This window comes from Pungitius pungitius, chromosome 14 (assembly GCF_949316345.1).
Source record: "Pungitius pungitius chromosome 14, fPunPun2.1, whole genome shotgun sequence".
In the NCBI taxonomy this organism is placed as follows: Eukaryota; Metazoa; Chordata; class Actinopteri; order Perciformes; family Gasterosteidae; genus Pungitius; species Pungitius pungitius.
The window spans coordinates 15,225,644-15,242,390 of record NC_084913.1 but is presented as its reverse complement, the minus strand read 5'-3'; the positions used below and the strand labels follow the sequence as shown (position 1 = coordinate 15,242,390).

Sequence of the window (16,747 nt, the reverse complement as noted above, 5' to 3'; positions counted from 1 at the left end):
TTGAGAAATTATTTGAAAATGTTTTTTTTCTTGTCGAAACCAATGGTATTTGAATAGCACTTTCCTTTTATGCAAGTCTAAATAAATAGTTTTTGGCGGAACTAGATATCTGGCCCGGCTGCTCGCCGAGTCGTTTAATAAGCAGGACTAAGATGATGAGTTCCTGTGCAACTTCCTTCATAAATACAACAAGGGATGTTGGTCTCAAGTATTGCAGCCGCTTCATCTATCCACGTACAGTGTGAGTGGTTGTTGCCTTTTTAATGTGTGTGCCATTGTCTAAACGTGCTCAGCTTATTCGTTCCTAGCCTGGTCGTTTCTCTTGCATGAAGGATGTAATGGTTTCCCTCTTGAATGCTCAAACTGCACCAAACTGCAGACACCTGCCACACGTTGTTTTCTCTGTGTTCGAGAGACAAACATACGCGTTAAACCATAACTTCTGAGCCCGCCCCAATCCATGCTAATTTACTTTTGTATTCGGTTTACATCACGTCAACTTTAGAGCGTTTTCCGAAGGGTTTTCTTCAGCATCAACAGTTAATTTCTATCTCTTTTTTCATCATAAAGGCATCGCTATAATTCCTAATATGTGTGTATGTATTTTGTGTGCAATTCGTCAGATATCTGCCGATATAATCACAATTACATGTTGAAAACGAGTTGTGCACATTTGCCGCTATTAGATCGGTGTGATCTTCCCATGGCAATGAGTTTAAGTTAGTTTTATTTTTCTAAATCTAACGTTGCTTTATTCCACTAGATTCTTGATTGTGTTGATCACTGAGAACCACTCTTCTGAGAACCACTCTTCCCCCCACCATGATGCGTTACTGGGGCGAGATCCCTGGGCCTGCGGGGGCTCCTCCCAGTCGCAGCTCCTTTGACTTGCTCCAGCGCGAGTTTCGCTCAGTGGAGATGCAGGACCCTCCCCTGCATCAGCCCTCGGCCCAGCGCCCGCGGCCCACCACCATGCTGGACATCCCCTCGGAGCCCTGTAGCCTCACCATCCACACGGTGCAGCTGTGTCAACATGCCCGCCGCCTCCGTAGCCTCCTGTCGGCGGCTCAGGGTCAGAGCTCGGCACCCTCTGAGGGGGGCAGCAAGCTGGAGGAGGCGGATGCTCACCTGCCCCCGTGTCCTCCCACCCCGCCTGTCATGCCAGACGACTTGCTACCCGTTGACAGCAAAGCCCCGCGGCAGCCCTTCCTCCTCCGCCACAGTGACCCTGAAAGTGACTTCTACAAGTGAGTTAATCCGACTGGCATTGTGGCTGAGCCAAGATGAATATTAGTGCCAAGTGAATATATTCACACATTTAATGTCACGCAGTTCGTCAATGGTCATTCGTTTCTTCTCGCTCGTTCCATCTTAAGGGGGAAAGGCGAGCCTGTCACAGAGCTGAGTTGGTCTTCCTGCCGGCCGCTTCTCTATCAGTCAGTGGCCACCATCTTGGCCCACGCCGGCTTTGAGTCGGCCCAGGAGAGCGTGCTGGAGACCCTGACCGACCTGGTCCATGAGCATTACATGCGGCTCTCCCGCATGCTGCGCGTGGCGGTGGACCGCGAGGCGCGGCTGGGAGTGAGTCCCTTCCCAGACGTGGTGGAGCAAGTGTTCCACGAGGTGGGCGTTGGCAGCGTGCTGGCCCTGCAGCGCTTCTGGCAAGTGAGGATCAAGGACTATCACAACTACATGCTGCAGGTGAGGTCCGGAATAGGGGTTGTGCTATTAGACAATAAATGTGTTGACCATCCATGGGTTTTTAAAAAAACATTTTTTACAGTTGTATCGGTAAATGTGTAATTGTATTAGGTTATTGTGTTTCAAATCAATGAACAGCACAGTTTTCATAGCTTTGAAAATGATTTGTGCATAAATCCACTTGACAAAAATCTGATCTGAACAGGGATTCTAGAGGTATACATCTAATTAACTTATTCTTCGAGTCTATTGTGAAAACCACTGAATTTTGCCCCCCTTTTGTTGAAGCACGTTTCCCTTTAAAGAATTTCTAGATAATGTAGGTTTGGCTTTTGCCTTGTATCTACAAGCCTACATCTGAAAAATTTGACGAATAAAATATTTTCTTCCTCCCAGGTGAGCAAAGATCTGTCAGAGGAATATGAACGATTGGTGAACCCAGAAAAGGCTTCGGAGGACTCCAAGCCCCCGAGGATTAAGGAGGAGCCCATGAATGACATCTCCTTCCCCGTAAGCGAGGAGTTGGAGGCGGACTTGGCCTCTGGGGACCAAGCTCTGCCCATGGGGGTCCTCGGGGCCCATGCTGAGAGGCTGGCATCGGCTCTGGTTGGAGACCATTCTCCTCACACCTCAGGTGAGAAAACAAGCTTTTATACAAACGTGAGCGGCGTAACCGTCACGTGACCCATTGGTTTCTCCGCCCCCGGAGGTACCGCTTGGCACTGATGAAGAGGCCAATCGTAGTTCTTGTAGTCCGCTGCCGTATCTCCATCATCTCCCTGCCCGAGCCGTTGTAGCATCTGTGGTTGTGTCCCCCCCGGACTGTTAGAAACACGCCACGCTGTTACCACTAACTAGATCAGGTGATTTATTTTTTATTCCTTGTTTTTTAAACCTGAAGCATTTGACCTACCTACTGGTGGGGTTACCACCAGTCGGACCGCTCACTATAGAAAAGGCTTCCAGAGGTGCAACTTAAACATGCTAGATAAGTTTGGAAATATCCTATAAGCCCGATTTTAACATGTATGATTGTGCAGCCCTCCTCTCTTTAAATGGTCTGGATATTATTATTATTTTTTTATAGAAAATGAAAGAAAAAAATGAGTGCTCCTCTCTTCTCAGGGGGTGTTGGGACCAACAGCTCCCCGCTGTGGCCTCAGGTAAAAATGGAGCCGCAGGATGCTGAGGAGGGCCAGGGCACCGGCAACCACCACCACCACCATCACCACCATGCCGTCCTAGGTGGCGACGTGTTTGAGGAGGGGGGACCCATGTCCACCATGAGTGAGTCAGGCGGAGCCATGGCGGCCTCTCCCGGGGGAGTGGCGTCAGACGCCAGCTACGCGTCACATTCGCCCGATTCCTTGATGGGCGCATCGCCCGTTTTCAACCAAAGGCCCAAGAAGCGGTCGAGGAAGATGTGAGGACGTGTTTGAGGAAGCTGGGACCGCTGAGAACTGAACTCTGAACACAAAAACCTGGCGGGGAAACGCACCAGCTGTGCAGCTGGCAACACGAACAGCCACGCCATAAGTTGACATACATGTCATGAACTGATGTGAAGAGGGGGGGGATGCGAGTGTACAGTTCCTCTCCAATTAGCGGAAGGCTTTACCGTTAAATTCACAACAGATTTTATTGTGAAAAGAATAAACGTCTTTCAAAATATCCGTTTTGCTTTGAGTTTTGCTTTGAGATTTTATTATCAAAAAACAGGAAAAAAGTGGTCCAAAAGCAGATCATTTTGTCAAATAGTTTAATTCTGCAGTGGTTTGGTTTTGACTGTTAAGTCCCTTTTACCTCACATAAATATTACGTCCTGTGCCATTTATTAGTAATAATAGATGCCCCTCTAAAAATGGGAAATATTTATTTTCCCCATTATGAAGATGCCATTGCATATTATGATTTCCTGCACATGTAGCCCAACGTGGTGGAACGATACACACACACACACACACACACCTGTCTGCCCTAAACCGCTCCGCTAAATTAGCATCTGTTTCAGTAATGAGCCAAAGCTGTGAAACCCAACACCAGAGACAATTATGTCTTGCTTGTGTGCATCGTGACTGCTACATCAATCCCTTCTTAATGGCAAACTAATTACGGCATGTGTAATTCTGCACACTAAACGAGCAGACCCCCGTTTTTCTTTAGTGTTGCCGCCTCCTCCAGGTTAGCAATCAGGGAGATAATTGTCTGCCTTAAGGAAAGGGTGGATGGGGCTCACCTATTGACATTCAATAAACTGCGTTAATAGTTAATTTTGTCTTTTTAAATGTGATGGAACAGCTTGAAAAACAAATTTACTATCACAGACAGACTAATTAGCAAATACTAATGTTTTAACGGACTAAACTTCATACGTATCCATTGCCCTCGGAAATCCTAACAATTCTGACACCTAAAATATTTCAAAAGGCTGTGCGGTTTGGTAGGGGATCCCTGCTTAAAAATCATTGTGATGATCTTCAACAATGCAAATTGTTACAATGCAAATGCGTACAAAAAGGGACCGAGATGAAGTGTAAAGTAAGAATGAAATGAAATGTAAAAAATGTAAGAATGAAAATGTAAAAAAACATAGTAATAAATTCATCATTATACTCTGGAACAACACTGTAAATACTCCCCACTACTTTTAATAATTTTCAATTATTTTTCCTCAAGGGAACAGTTGATTAAATCTATCAAAAGTAAAGATTGAAAGAGACCTTTGTTGTGATGGAGATTGAATGTTTTGCAGTCTGGCCGGGCCAATGTGACCCCTCAGTCAACAGCTGAGTACCTTTGCACTGGGGAGAAAAGATGTAATTACAAAAAGGTTTTTTTATGGAGAGGGACCAGAGAAAGGACTCAACATTAATTACCCTTACCCCGTGAACTTACATTTTTTCAGGTTTGAAGTTAGCGAGCGCTATGATCTCGCATCCTCCTTCAGCCTCCCTCCAGCGTGTCCTAGGTCCTCCCCGGGGTGTCCCACCAGTTGGTCGTTCCCTAATAACCTCCAGTGGAAAGCGCCCAGGAGGCATCCTAGTTCTCAAACCACCTGACTCGACACGAGGGAGTGGCGGCCTCCTGATATCCAAACTCCTCACCCTATGGCTGAGCATATATGCTCCCCTTGCACCCCGGTGTTTGGGGATCATAGGTGTGGGTCGGGTTGGGTATACTTAAACAATGTGACCTCCCAGCAGTGAAGCCTTGATAAGTAAATGGTGTGTGTAATCTCAACTAGACATTGCAGAAGCATTGATACATGTCTTAGGTGAATATGTCATACATTTGGAGATGTAGTAGTATGTATAATGTACATCTTGGATCTTGACCTCTGAGCAGCAACTTGACTGTTTTGTTTCAACTCTGCTCCTGCTTGCAAGTATTATTTAATAAATATCCTGTTTAATGATTTTACACCAATGTTGAATAATATTTTTTTAAGAGACATCCCGATAGTTCAAGCACACTTTTCCGGTCCCCCTTTTTAAAAATGGAACCACCCCAGTCTGCCAGTCCATTGGCAATGTTCCCAACCCTCATGCACCATTGAAAAGGTGAGTCAACCAAGACAGACCAACAATGTCCACTCGAGCAGAGAAGAATCTGCAGGTATGTTGAGAGGTTGCAGGAGAGCAGAGCCCCAAGAACTCCCCAAAGACATGCTGTGGGCAAATTGACAATAGCGTTTTATAGGGTTTAGTTATCCTTAGGATTATTGCACCTTGGCATAGGAAAAAATATTATGTTGTGACCCTTTTTTCTGACCCTTTGAAATGTTGTGACCCTTTACGGAAACGATCCCCAACGTGAATAGAATGAACAAACTTTGAGCTGTAACGTGGGACACAGCGGCGTTTTTAACCCCAAACTCGTTTAAAAAGTGCCGACGGCTTGCGTTGACGTGATGAGTTGCGGGTGAGACAGCGTTGAACGGAGCGGCTGAGCGGACCGGTCCTGTTGCATCCTCAAGGAGAGAAGCTGAACCTGACCAGCTCAACAGAGGATGAGCATCGCACGCGCCGTGGTCTGCGTTCTCTTTATCTACTGCCGGTCCCGTTGTCTGAGCGGTGCGTGTGACCTTTCTGGCTCCTGGTGGTGAAGCTACTGGAAACAATATTGGCCTTTTGACTTGACACATTTCTGCAGGGGGGGGGGGTTGTGCAATGCATGTAGCGGCAGTCCAGCGATCCTCCATCAGAGGGCAGTCCCGTGCTGTTCATGGGTTGTAGCAGCTCCTCTTCCAGTTACCAGCAGAGACCCGGGCCCTCCCAAGCCCAAGTGAGCGATACGTTTTTGAAGGCATCGGTGTGTTGCAAAACGCTGTCGAGACGTCACTAAATGGTTCAATTTCCTCACGTGTCTGACTAACCAAGCGTGTTATGTTGCATCAGAACCAATAATCAGAAATGAACCGTTGAATTTGTTCCGGATCATGATAGACAGACTAAATAGATGAAACACATTTAAGATACGTTATTTTGCTCTCACTGAAAGGTGAGACTGGACAGAAATCTGGTTTCTGAATCCCTAATTGCTTGTGAGTCTGCGGCAGCGAACCTGATGAGTTTAGTGTTTCCTCACATATGGCTTTGTGAGCGTAAGGGCTAGAGTCACTAATTAAGGGGAGCTGGCCTACACATCGCTGCCAGCAATGCGCACAAAAGACGAACTGCCATTTTCCCATTCCAATCCACGTCAAGTGATACGTCTGTAGGGTAATGTATTCTCATCAGGCGCCTTAGAGCACTTTAGATGATGGTATCAATATCATGAAGATCATCATATCATGTAGAGGGGCAACCCCTTAGCGTCCATCTGCATTGAGCTCGCTCAAATTCAAGCGATTGCTTTTGTACCGGAACCATTGTGGTTCATGTGCAAAAAGAGAATTTTCTTCTTTTGTTCCTGTTTTTTTTCCAGCTTTTATCGTTGTACCAAATAACATTTGTCCGTTTGAGTTTATCACAAAATGCTGCATTAAAGGATAGCTTAAAAGCAAGCAAGGTCTGACTTTTTTCTTTTATTCTATGATTTCTAAACAGATTTATTTAGTATTTAGTTTAGACATTGCAGGTCCTATAACCTTAAGTAAGTCACTGACTATAAAGATATCTGTAGGCTCAGATTTATGATTGAGAGAAAGATTATGATTTCTACCACAGTTTGTGGCCATCATGACACCTTCACTCAGTGCCTGTGCCTCTCGACCCTCCTGCGCACCCTCCAAGTGACCCACGTAAACCCCCCAAGCAGGGCCCCTGAAATGAAACCAGGTATTAGCGCACCCTAAAACCAAAACAACAACAACACAATGGTCCGGGGCTAAACGGGGTCACCGGGCTTCGCGGCCTATTCTTGGAGAGCGGATTCGTCAAAGTGTGACACGCCGGGACGAGCCCTGGTGGGGTTTGTCACAGCGCGCGGGTGACGCTGTGACACTTTGATGAGTCCTTAGTGTCAGCTCGCCGAGTGTGTGACACCGAGCCCGTCACCGTCTGCTATCAGTCGCCACATTCTCTGGAACTGTCAGAAGCCTCCTTGAGATGGTGCGGGAAATAAAAGCCCAGCTAGTGAGCGGCGGCGGCGGCTGACGGGGGGAGGGAGGGAGGGAGGGAGGGGAGGGAGGTGAGGGCTCTTTTGATACTCCGCCAAATGCCGCAGAATTTCAATGTGCGGGCAGGAATGGGTTTGTTTTTTTACTCAGGCGAGTTCAAGGTGGTGTTGATAACGGGATGAAAAAAGGGACATGACCTTTTTGAGGATAGAACACAGTTTGCTGTGAACGATCAGGTTTGTTTCCAATCAAAAAGGCAAAAAATATATATTTATTTTGAGGTAAATGCAGTGTGCTTAATTAAACTGTGCAGTGAGCCTGCAAACTCCTCTCATGCGCTTTATTATTCTGCTCCCACTCAAAGTCAGTCATTAAATCTATTTTCATATTCAACAGCTAATTACATTCACATTTCACAGATTCTTTGAAACTTGTGTTTTCTTTTCATCACTACTTTTCACGCGTTCTGACATATCATATTTATATGTATTATCTTTCATTATTCAATGCCAATTACGGTCAGAAACAGACACACGAAAGGAGGAATCATGTCGTCTTCCCTCTGATAGAAGAGGAATGAGGTACTTAACACATAACGCTTTTATGTTCTGCAGTTAAGTTGAAGTCAAGCGCTCTTTTTAAACATCATTATTTCACTCAGTGCCCTCTTTGTTTTTTACCCTCAGAACTTGAACTTTTCCTCTGATCTCACCGATTTTGTTCGACAGAAACGACTGTCAAACTGCTACAAATGGCAGTAGTCCTCTCTCCTCCACCACGTCGTCTTTTTCTCCTTTTATGAATCAATCCCAATTTCACTCAGTTTTGCTGTGAACCGAAATAATGTTGTGTGCTTTTTCTTGTTTGCCACGCGACTGTCAAGCAGTGACGGCAGGACCGACCTGTGCCGACATCACTGAAAGCAGCACAGGAAACAGCTCGCAAAATAATGGGCTTTCTTTTCAATAATTAAATGTGAGTGTTCAAAAACCACTTTTCTATTTCTACTTAACGTTATTATTCCCATACAGCTTTCTTTCTAACCAGCACATCAGAGGTAAATATTCTACCTTTTACTCTAAAACATGTATTTGACAGTTTTAGGTAACATATAAGCATCTAGATGGCATGAATGGGTGAATGATGACATGCAGCGAGAGCTTTGCGTGGTTGGAAAACCACAGAAGAGAAATGCTGCACCGGCCCATTTGCTATTTACAAAGTTGGGGTTGAAAGGACAGTCGGTAGCTGGTACCCTTCGAACAGGTTACTGGGATGACGCCTGGGTTGCTCCAGACTGCAAAAGGCCTCATAGAGACTTTCGATTATCATCCGAATTCCTATTTACGGGCAAGGCTTTTCCTGGGGTTGTCATGGTAACTCAGTCAGGTCCAGATGAATAAGCACCATGATACAGTAATTCTCTGACCTACAACATGACCAACTGTTGCTTCAGACTTTTGTTGTGAGTTACATGCAAAACCTGCATGCTGTTTTTCTTTAGAAGGTTGTCACGGTTACTTGAGCTCAATTAATTCCGACATTGCCTTAAAATGCAGCTTATTGAACCCCTGTGTCCGTGAGAAGTTCCTACCTTCTGCTCCTCTGGTTTGGGAATGTGGGGCCTTAAATGCCTCTGCTACGTAAATGATTCAATTACTCCTCCTATTAAATGTGTTAGCAGAGATAGCACTTTGCTGCCAGAGAGAGTGGAAGGAATGAAATTAACCTTGGCTAACTCTCTGTGCCCTCAACACTTGTATTATGATTTTCTATTAAAACCATATCTTTCCAGTAATGAATTCAGTACAAGAGAAGAGTCCCAGCATTTACGCAAACTCATTTTTGTTTGTGTTCAGGTGAACAGTCAAGTGGCAGACCTGCTGACGCTGAGGCACTGAATGCTGTGAAGGACCTTTTCAACAGAGCTTTTTACGACAATCATACCGATAACATGGTAATTACTTACAAATTGAAAATGTTTTGAAGGATTAAAAAAGCATATAATGACATATTCATCATATTGGTATAGAGAATACAAATGAATTCAAGGGTTGTCACTATACATTGTGATTTATTAAAGTAATAACCAATAAAAATGGAATGACATTGAAATTCATTATATTTTCAGTGCATGTGAGTATATTTTGTTACCCTCAGTTCAATAATCATTGAATCCCTCCTTTCTCTCAATTCAATGAATCCCTCTTTTCTCTGTTAATACTCAACAATATGTTCCAATAAATTCACATGTACACGATGCATGAATTATTAGTCTCAACTCCATCTGGACCACACGATGTCAACACACTTCCTTCATTTTCTGGAGGTTTTTCTATGCTGGGCGCCGAGGGACTGAGGCAATTGCTGCATTTACTGGCTGTGAGTCAATTCAATGTCACTGTACTGGAGTGTGTAGAGCCAATTGTTTTGCCAATTAAGATAAATCCTTTACGCTACAGCCAACAATGCTATTTTTGTTACTTGTACTTCTGCATTTATCAGGAAAAGATTGTTGGTAGTACAGCTTAAAAATGGTTCACTCCATCCAGCAGGTTTTGTATGGATCCACATGGGTCCACCACAGCAGTTATATCCTTTATTGATTATTGCATCTATGAACATGCTAATAACAGGGTACCGGAGCACAGCTAATAAGGCTGTAGGCCTATGTTGGATTAAAATCTATGGAAACCAGAATTTTAGACAACAGTTTACCTTCAACTTTAAAGGCAACTGTTTGGGGAAGCTCCAATTATCTTTTCCTTCTTTTTAATTATTTGTGTGCACAAAATTTACCGGCCTCCTCGTTTCTGTCATGTAGCTTAAAGGGAGGAGATCCCTGTTAGGGGGTCAACATATTCTCCCCCCCGTCCCAACCCGTCGAACTCCGCCACACGGTCAGAACGCACCTCGAGGTAACACTCCCAGTCTAATGCAGAAACATGCCTCTACTTTTGGTCATACAGACACACATACATATGTTATCAATGGGGCTCGACATGGTATGGATCTTCTAATGGGCACTCATTATTTCAATTGATCTCAGAGCTGTTGACAAAAACGGTTGACTCAGCCTGAGGTAACATGAGGTGTCTAAGGCCAGGAGGGTTAATGGTACTTGGCAAGACCATTACTCTCTCAGCACTGGAAGAGAAAAAAGCAGTTAACTACTTGGAGCACAAGGAATTTCACATGTCTGTTTGCGTGGCCCTACAATAGGTATGGACTCCACAAATGAATGGCCTTATTAACAGTGTGGCTGGAGTTTCTCGGGGATCTTTCAGACATTGCAGTTTCCATTGCTTTTGTTATCAATTCCTATGCCGATTTGACGCTGTTCCCCTGTACACCGGGGGTTGTCTCTATGCAGCTGCCCTGACAAGAAGAAGAACTCGATAAACAAGATCAGATTGCAGGCAGTGGCATGAGCAGTTGCTATGGCAACCCCCCCCCCCCCCACCCCAATTCTCCCCCAGAATCAAGATCCTTCGTTCTACTTGCCGCCGATGCAGGAGACTCTCATCCGGCAGGACGTGTGAAGTGACAGACAGACAAAACACCAGTCACTGCGGGTAATCCTGAGTGGGTGTCACGACCCGATGACATCTGTACTGGAAGCGATCCCTTTGAGAAATCTGTGGAAGAAATAAACAATGGTCCACCCAGGAAAGTGGATGAACACCATTACATTTAAAGCATTTCACATGAACTGACAGGATTTTTTTTTTAAACGTTGAAATGAACAGCAACACACGGAGAGGTTTAAGCAATATACTGCACACATATGTACATGTATGTCTGTCGCACTCTTGTATGTTCTATGCTTCCTGTTCTTGTAATAGAAGCTGTTGTAATCGCACAAGTTTTCCTTTGAGTTTGAGCTGTCACATACATCCATCATTTTAAGCCTGTACAATTCCCCGTGTCCCCCCCCCCCCCCACTTCATTTTTTTTACCTCATTTGGTTTCACTGCCTCCCCCATGGTCTTCGTCCGTCAAATCTGCTTATTCTATGACAAGCACTCGAGCCTAGCAGGGAGGATTCCACATTAATAATTGGGACATTCAGAGTGACGACGTCGCCTTAACTCAGTGTAAATAAACCCGTTGCACCCATCGAGACATTGGAATATGTGTCAAATCAATTCCATTAATGAACACCGGCATTTCCCATTTAAAAAACACACAAAAATCATCAGTAACACAAGTCTTGGTTCAATTGAGGCAAATGTAAATCAAGTGCACACTCGAAATGGGAGGTTTTATTCTCGCTACAGCCTTTAAAAGAATACAAGAAGCTGTTTCAAAAACGTGTCAGTAGCGATTGCATTACGGGTACCACTAGATAATTAAAGCCATATTTACATCAAAACGGGGAATGAGGAATGTAATTTAGCCTTTTCGTCGTCCAGTGGAGGCCACGGGGAACATAAATCACCCTCCTGTTGGCATCCGTCACTTGGATTCCGCTGAACCCAGACGCATGCAACTGCATGGCATTAGGGAGTTTGAGCGAGCTCCCCGCCCGCTCGCTATAGTTTAGATTCAAAAGATGTGAGGGTGAGGCCATTTTTACACTGACAACCAACTGTGAGGCAGGGACAGGTCATTAGTCAACCCTCCTCCCTCCTACAGGGCACCACGGCTCTCCTTCACGTTCTCCCCTGCTTGCTCTCTTTAAGAGGAAAGGATGTGCCTGGGATGCACAAGTGGGCTGGAAAGCCACTGGGAGCCCAAATACATGCTAATCAAATCATCTGCTGGATGGTGGCTGGCAGGTACGGGAAAAACACACGCATACGAGGAGAGCGGGCTGGATCACAATAGACACCCAGGGAAGAAGTGAGCAAACTGCTGTTTACTTAATATCCACCAATATATAACAAGGAGGAGCACTGACAATGTGCTGGTAGGAAAGAAAGGCAAGCAAGGTGAGACAAGCCTCTTTTATTGTCCCTTCAAATGAAATAAACAGGAATGCAAACTGAAAAAGGTGACAAAGACTGAACAAACACCTCCCTGGAAGGTAACAGGCTATATACATGTAGAGCATCTATTGCTATGGAAATTAAACCCAGATGTAAAGAATGAAAAAAGAAATAGGAGGAGCTTCACTTAAGCTCGTTCCACTTGGGCCATATGCAAATGTAATTGGCAATTATATCTGTGAAAGTATTTTCATATTTGCGTGAAACCAGTGGGGGAAAAAAGTAGAGCTTTTTTCTTTCCCTGCCACACCAGGTGGCGCCGTCGATTTTGATTGAGCGTGTCGGAATGGTTTGGAGCATCGCTGACCTCACCGACCGTTTTATTCACAGCTCTCTTGCCCCGTGCGTGCTGTTGGAACTGACGGCAAGCAACAGGGTTGCCTCGGTGTGATGCACCTGCACACACTGACATCAGCGTATGTCAGAGAGTGTGTGGAAAAACGTCTCAGGCCAAACCTGGAGCAGCGGAGAGAGCGCCTCAGGAAAGTCATTGAGTGTGTCAAGTGGAATCACCAGTTGTCGCTTTGTTGACTCAAATGACAACTGTTAACAAACGTAACTTTAAAGTGGGCTTCACCCCGCAGCCGTTCCCCCTCATGCAAACATCATAAGCCCCATCAGCACGTTCGCCATAGTTTGCACTTTCAGCATTGTTAGCTAAGAGTTGCTAGCTCAAGTGTATCCATGTTCAGAGTGGTTGAGAGTCTCAACAATCTCGTATCTTGCACATGTAATGCTAAATGAGGATAAAAATGTCCTGCATAATGTACAATAATCACATCAAATAAACCCCAACAAAACTCTAAATTTGCTCACTCACAGCCAGGCCCAAGGATGAAGGAATACGTGGACGTAGGCACCTCGTTTCACATGGGATGTTTCAGGAGGGAAAAAGTGTTTTTCATATTCATCACCTCGGAAACGTCAGCGTGTAGCTCCGTTGGTCAAGCTACTAGGATCACCAAATCCTACTTTTCCCATAGAATTACTCAATTATCATGGATTTTCAAGCAAATACACATTGAAGACCAATTCTGAACGGATGTAGTGATTGTGTAGAAACAAATAAAATCAGATGCTCCTTCCTGCTGTAAATTTGAATGCATGAAATGTCACATGCCATACGCATTCATATTTATACGGGCATTAAATATTTATCTCGGTCAAGGTGGGAAAACTATTTTGAAACTCTGATGCATCCAACTCTACAAAATTGCAACCTTCTTTTCTCTTCCTGACATTTACAAAGAAACGTACTTCTTGGCATTTGGAAATGTGAATGTTAACTCCCCTCTTGGATCAGCTGTGGGAGAAATCGCTCAGCAAATGCTTATCCAACCTCTTTTGGCTCAGACAGCATTTTCATTGAACGTCTGAGCAACTGAAGCAGCCAACAAAGCTTTTGCACTTAGTTCAGTGCTGAGGCTTCTGGAAAACAACATTCACTTCCACTGCTTGAGAAATCTGTGATTAATGAATTAAAACCATAATTAACATGTCATTTCCGACTTGCCTCTAGAGTGTCTGCTAGCAGTTCATTTTTGTCATTTAATATTTAATCAAAAAAGAAATTATGTTTGTACTTAATATGTCTTTAGGCTATTATAAAGTTCTCCTTCTCATAACAAAGAGTTTGTGGCCTCGCATCTGCAAAGATGCACTGAGGATGGACTCAGACAGGCCACAGCCGGATCAGCTTTGCACTGGGCTGCATTCCTTCTAAAACGCCTCACAGCAGCTCGTTATGCAGGTGCGGATGTGTTTGTCTGTGCAGTAGAACATCTTTTTGCCACTCTCTCTCTCTCTCTCTCCCAGACTACGTATACCTTCATTGAAGCTCTATGGCTCCAGTTTCGCTGGGGAGTTTATTTTCTTCAGGACAGTACTACTTAACCTCAAATCACATCACCAGACGTTGAAGTGAGCCTGTGTGTGTGTGTGTGTTTGTCAGCATGGTGAAGGGGTGTTCTATCTGCAGATGGATTTTGTAACTCCAATAGTCTCTCAGATTTACAGGTACGCGGCTGAAAAATGGAGGCGGAGATGTTCGAAGATGGGTGTGTTCCAAGCAATGGTGATGCAAGTGGGATCCACAGACGTAGAAGTGGACGTAGAGATATCATCTATTCGTTTGTGGACCGACGTCTTAAAAATTCTACAGTTGGGCATTTCCCCTTTGCCATCTTGAAATATGGCTGTTCCCGTGTTTTTTTGGAACTGATGAACAGAAACTACTTTGTTTGGAACGTGTAAAAGCAAATGTTTGTCAAATAGTTTTTCTCCATTTTTGTTCCTTTTAGGGAAATGTCTGTGTCTTTAGCTCCCGAATGCCAATGTGTATTTACCAGATCACTGCTAATTGTTTTCTCTAAGCCATTTGGTCATGGACAGGACGTCAAAAAGCCTTCGTAGAGCTGAGAGGAATGTCAGAGTTGTTGATAATAATATTTTGGCTTGTTATAAAAATATCATCATCACACAATGTAGCCACAACTTGTAAATAAAAACAAGTAGGAGGTGATTGGGCCAGTACACTGTCCAATGCACTTTGGTTGCATTTTGGAAAGGAATGTGTGCATTAGAAATACATCTCCTTTTCTCCACCTCCCAGAAAATGCAATAATTTTGTTTAACTCTTTTTTGTTAGTTTTGTCCAGTTATAATTAACTGTCATGGACTGTGAAGAATGTGCCACACGAGAGTCCAGTTATCAGTTTAACAGGATCAATTGCTTCCACCTGGCATCGAGCCCACTCCTGACATCCTAACTGCCCCTGCGGGCTAGAAGGCCGTCCTGCGTTCTGTTTTGCAAATGTAGAAGAGATGCTGCATGAATCCAAATGCATTCGGCAGAAATGTTTCTCCTCCCCATATCGCTGCATCATTTAGCAGCTAGCGGGCTGCGCCGTGATTTGCTTTTCTAAACTGAGAGGAGAGTGAAGTGCATTCTACACAGCCAAAAAGCGCTGACCTGGCCTAACCCCGCCCCCCCCCCCCCCTTGCGTCCTTTATTTATTCATTTGTTATAGTGTGACACACATTCAAAGTGTCAGCCCAAGTGTTGCAGCCTTTTTCCTCAGTCCACCCTCTAGTCTCTCCCAGGAGCTTACTTCGATCATGTTGCTTTGTGCCCCCTACGTCGGTGTCAGGAGCTGTGATGCACCGGCAATGAAGGAGCAGCCTACCTCTGCATGAAAATCAGTCTGACTTGTCCTACAAGAGGAAGAGGTCTCTTCACTACGCGTCTTTGGTATGTCACACATCAAACCACAGCATCTACCTCCCTGGTTCCATTCGCAGAAATACTGTTCTAACAACTTTTTGCAACTTCTTTTTTTCTGCCTGGGAGGCAGAGTTAACTTCTTCAGGACTTTTCTTTCAGCATCTTGGTACAGAACATCCTTGTTAGAGGCAGCTGAAGTGGTTTCTTCAATCACCATCCATCCTCAGACTCTCCCATGTGCCCCAGTACCAAAGTCATCACATTCAGGAATCAGGAATCAGGAAATGTTTATTGCCATTATATGTTAGACATACATGGAATTTGACTTGGCGGTTGGTGCACAGAAGACAATACAATAATCAGACAACGTAGTGTAGCAATAAGATAAAAATAAAAATATTATAAAATATATGCTATGGGTTAGTACGCTAAGAAGATTAAATTAAAAATAAAGATAACAGAAATAACAAAGTGACAAGTGACAAGTGAAAGTGACAAAGTGAATGTACATGAGATTGAGAGTCATTCAGGGGGGGCGCCGGGCTCTGTTGATGAGCCCGACTGCCGAAGGAAAGAAACTGTTAGTGTGGCGGGAGGTCTTAGTCCTGATGGACCTCAGCCTCCTGCCGGATGGAAGGGGCACATATGTCCAGGGTGAGAGGGGTCGGCTACAATCTTTTTTGCCCTCTTCAAGGTCCTGGAAGCGAATGGCAGAGACGGCAGATTGCAGCCAATCACCCTCTCTGCAGAGCGGATGACACGCTGCAGCCTGCCCTTGGCTGTGGCTGCAGCGTACCACACGGTGATGGAGCAGCGGAGGATGGACTCGATGATGGCCGTGTTGAAGTGCACCATCATCGTCTTTGGCAGGTTGAATTTCTTCAGCTGCCTCAGGAAGAGCATCTACTGCTGATGGAGCTGATGTTCAGCTCCCACTTGAGGTCCTGAGTGATGATGGAGTCCAGGAAACGGAAGGAATCCACAGTGGTGACGGGGGAGTCACACAAGGTGAGGGGGGAAGGTGGGGCTGCGTTCTTCCTGAAGTCCACAACCATCTCCACTGTCTTCAGGGCATTGAGCTCCAGGTTGTTTGCAAACTTCAGGAGCTTGACGGACCGGTGACTGGAGGTGCAGTTGTTGGTGTACAGGGAGAAGCACAGGGGAAAGAACGCAGCCTTGGGGGGAACCGGTGCTGATGGACCGAGAGGCAGTGACGTGTTTCCCCAGCTTGACGTGTTGCTTCCTGTTTGACAGAAGTCAGTGGTCCACTTG

The 16,747-nt window shown here is 44.9% G+C and overlaps 1 protein-coding gene across 1 annotated transcript; it reads left to right on the top strand.

Annotated features, from left to right (window-relative positions):
- The first annotated feature begins 71 nt into the window (after positions 1-71).
- On the top strand, positions 72-3,370 carry supt7l (SPT7 like, STAGA complex subunit gamma). The gene is made up of 5 exons (XM_062557199.1): positions 72-241; positions 764-1,247; positions 1,377-1,706; positions 2,103-2,335; positions 2,827-3,370. The coding sequence occupies exons 2-5, from the start codon at positions 823-825 to the stop codon at positions 3,126-3,128; spliced, it is 1,290 nt and encodes a 429-aa protein (XP_062413183.1). The 5' UTR covers positions 72-241; positions 764-822; the 3' UTR covers positions 3,129-3,370.
- Positions 3,371-16,747: the final 13,377 nt, after the last annotated feature.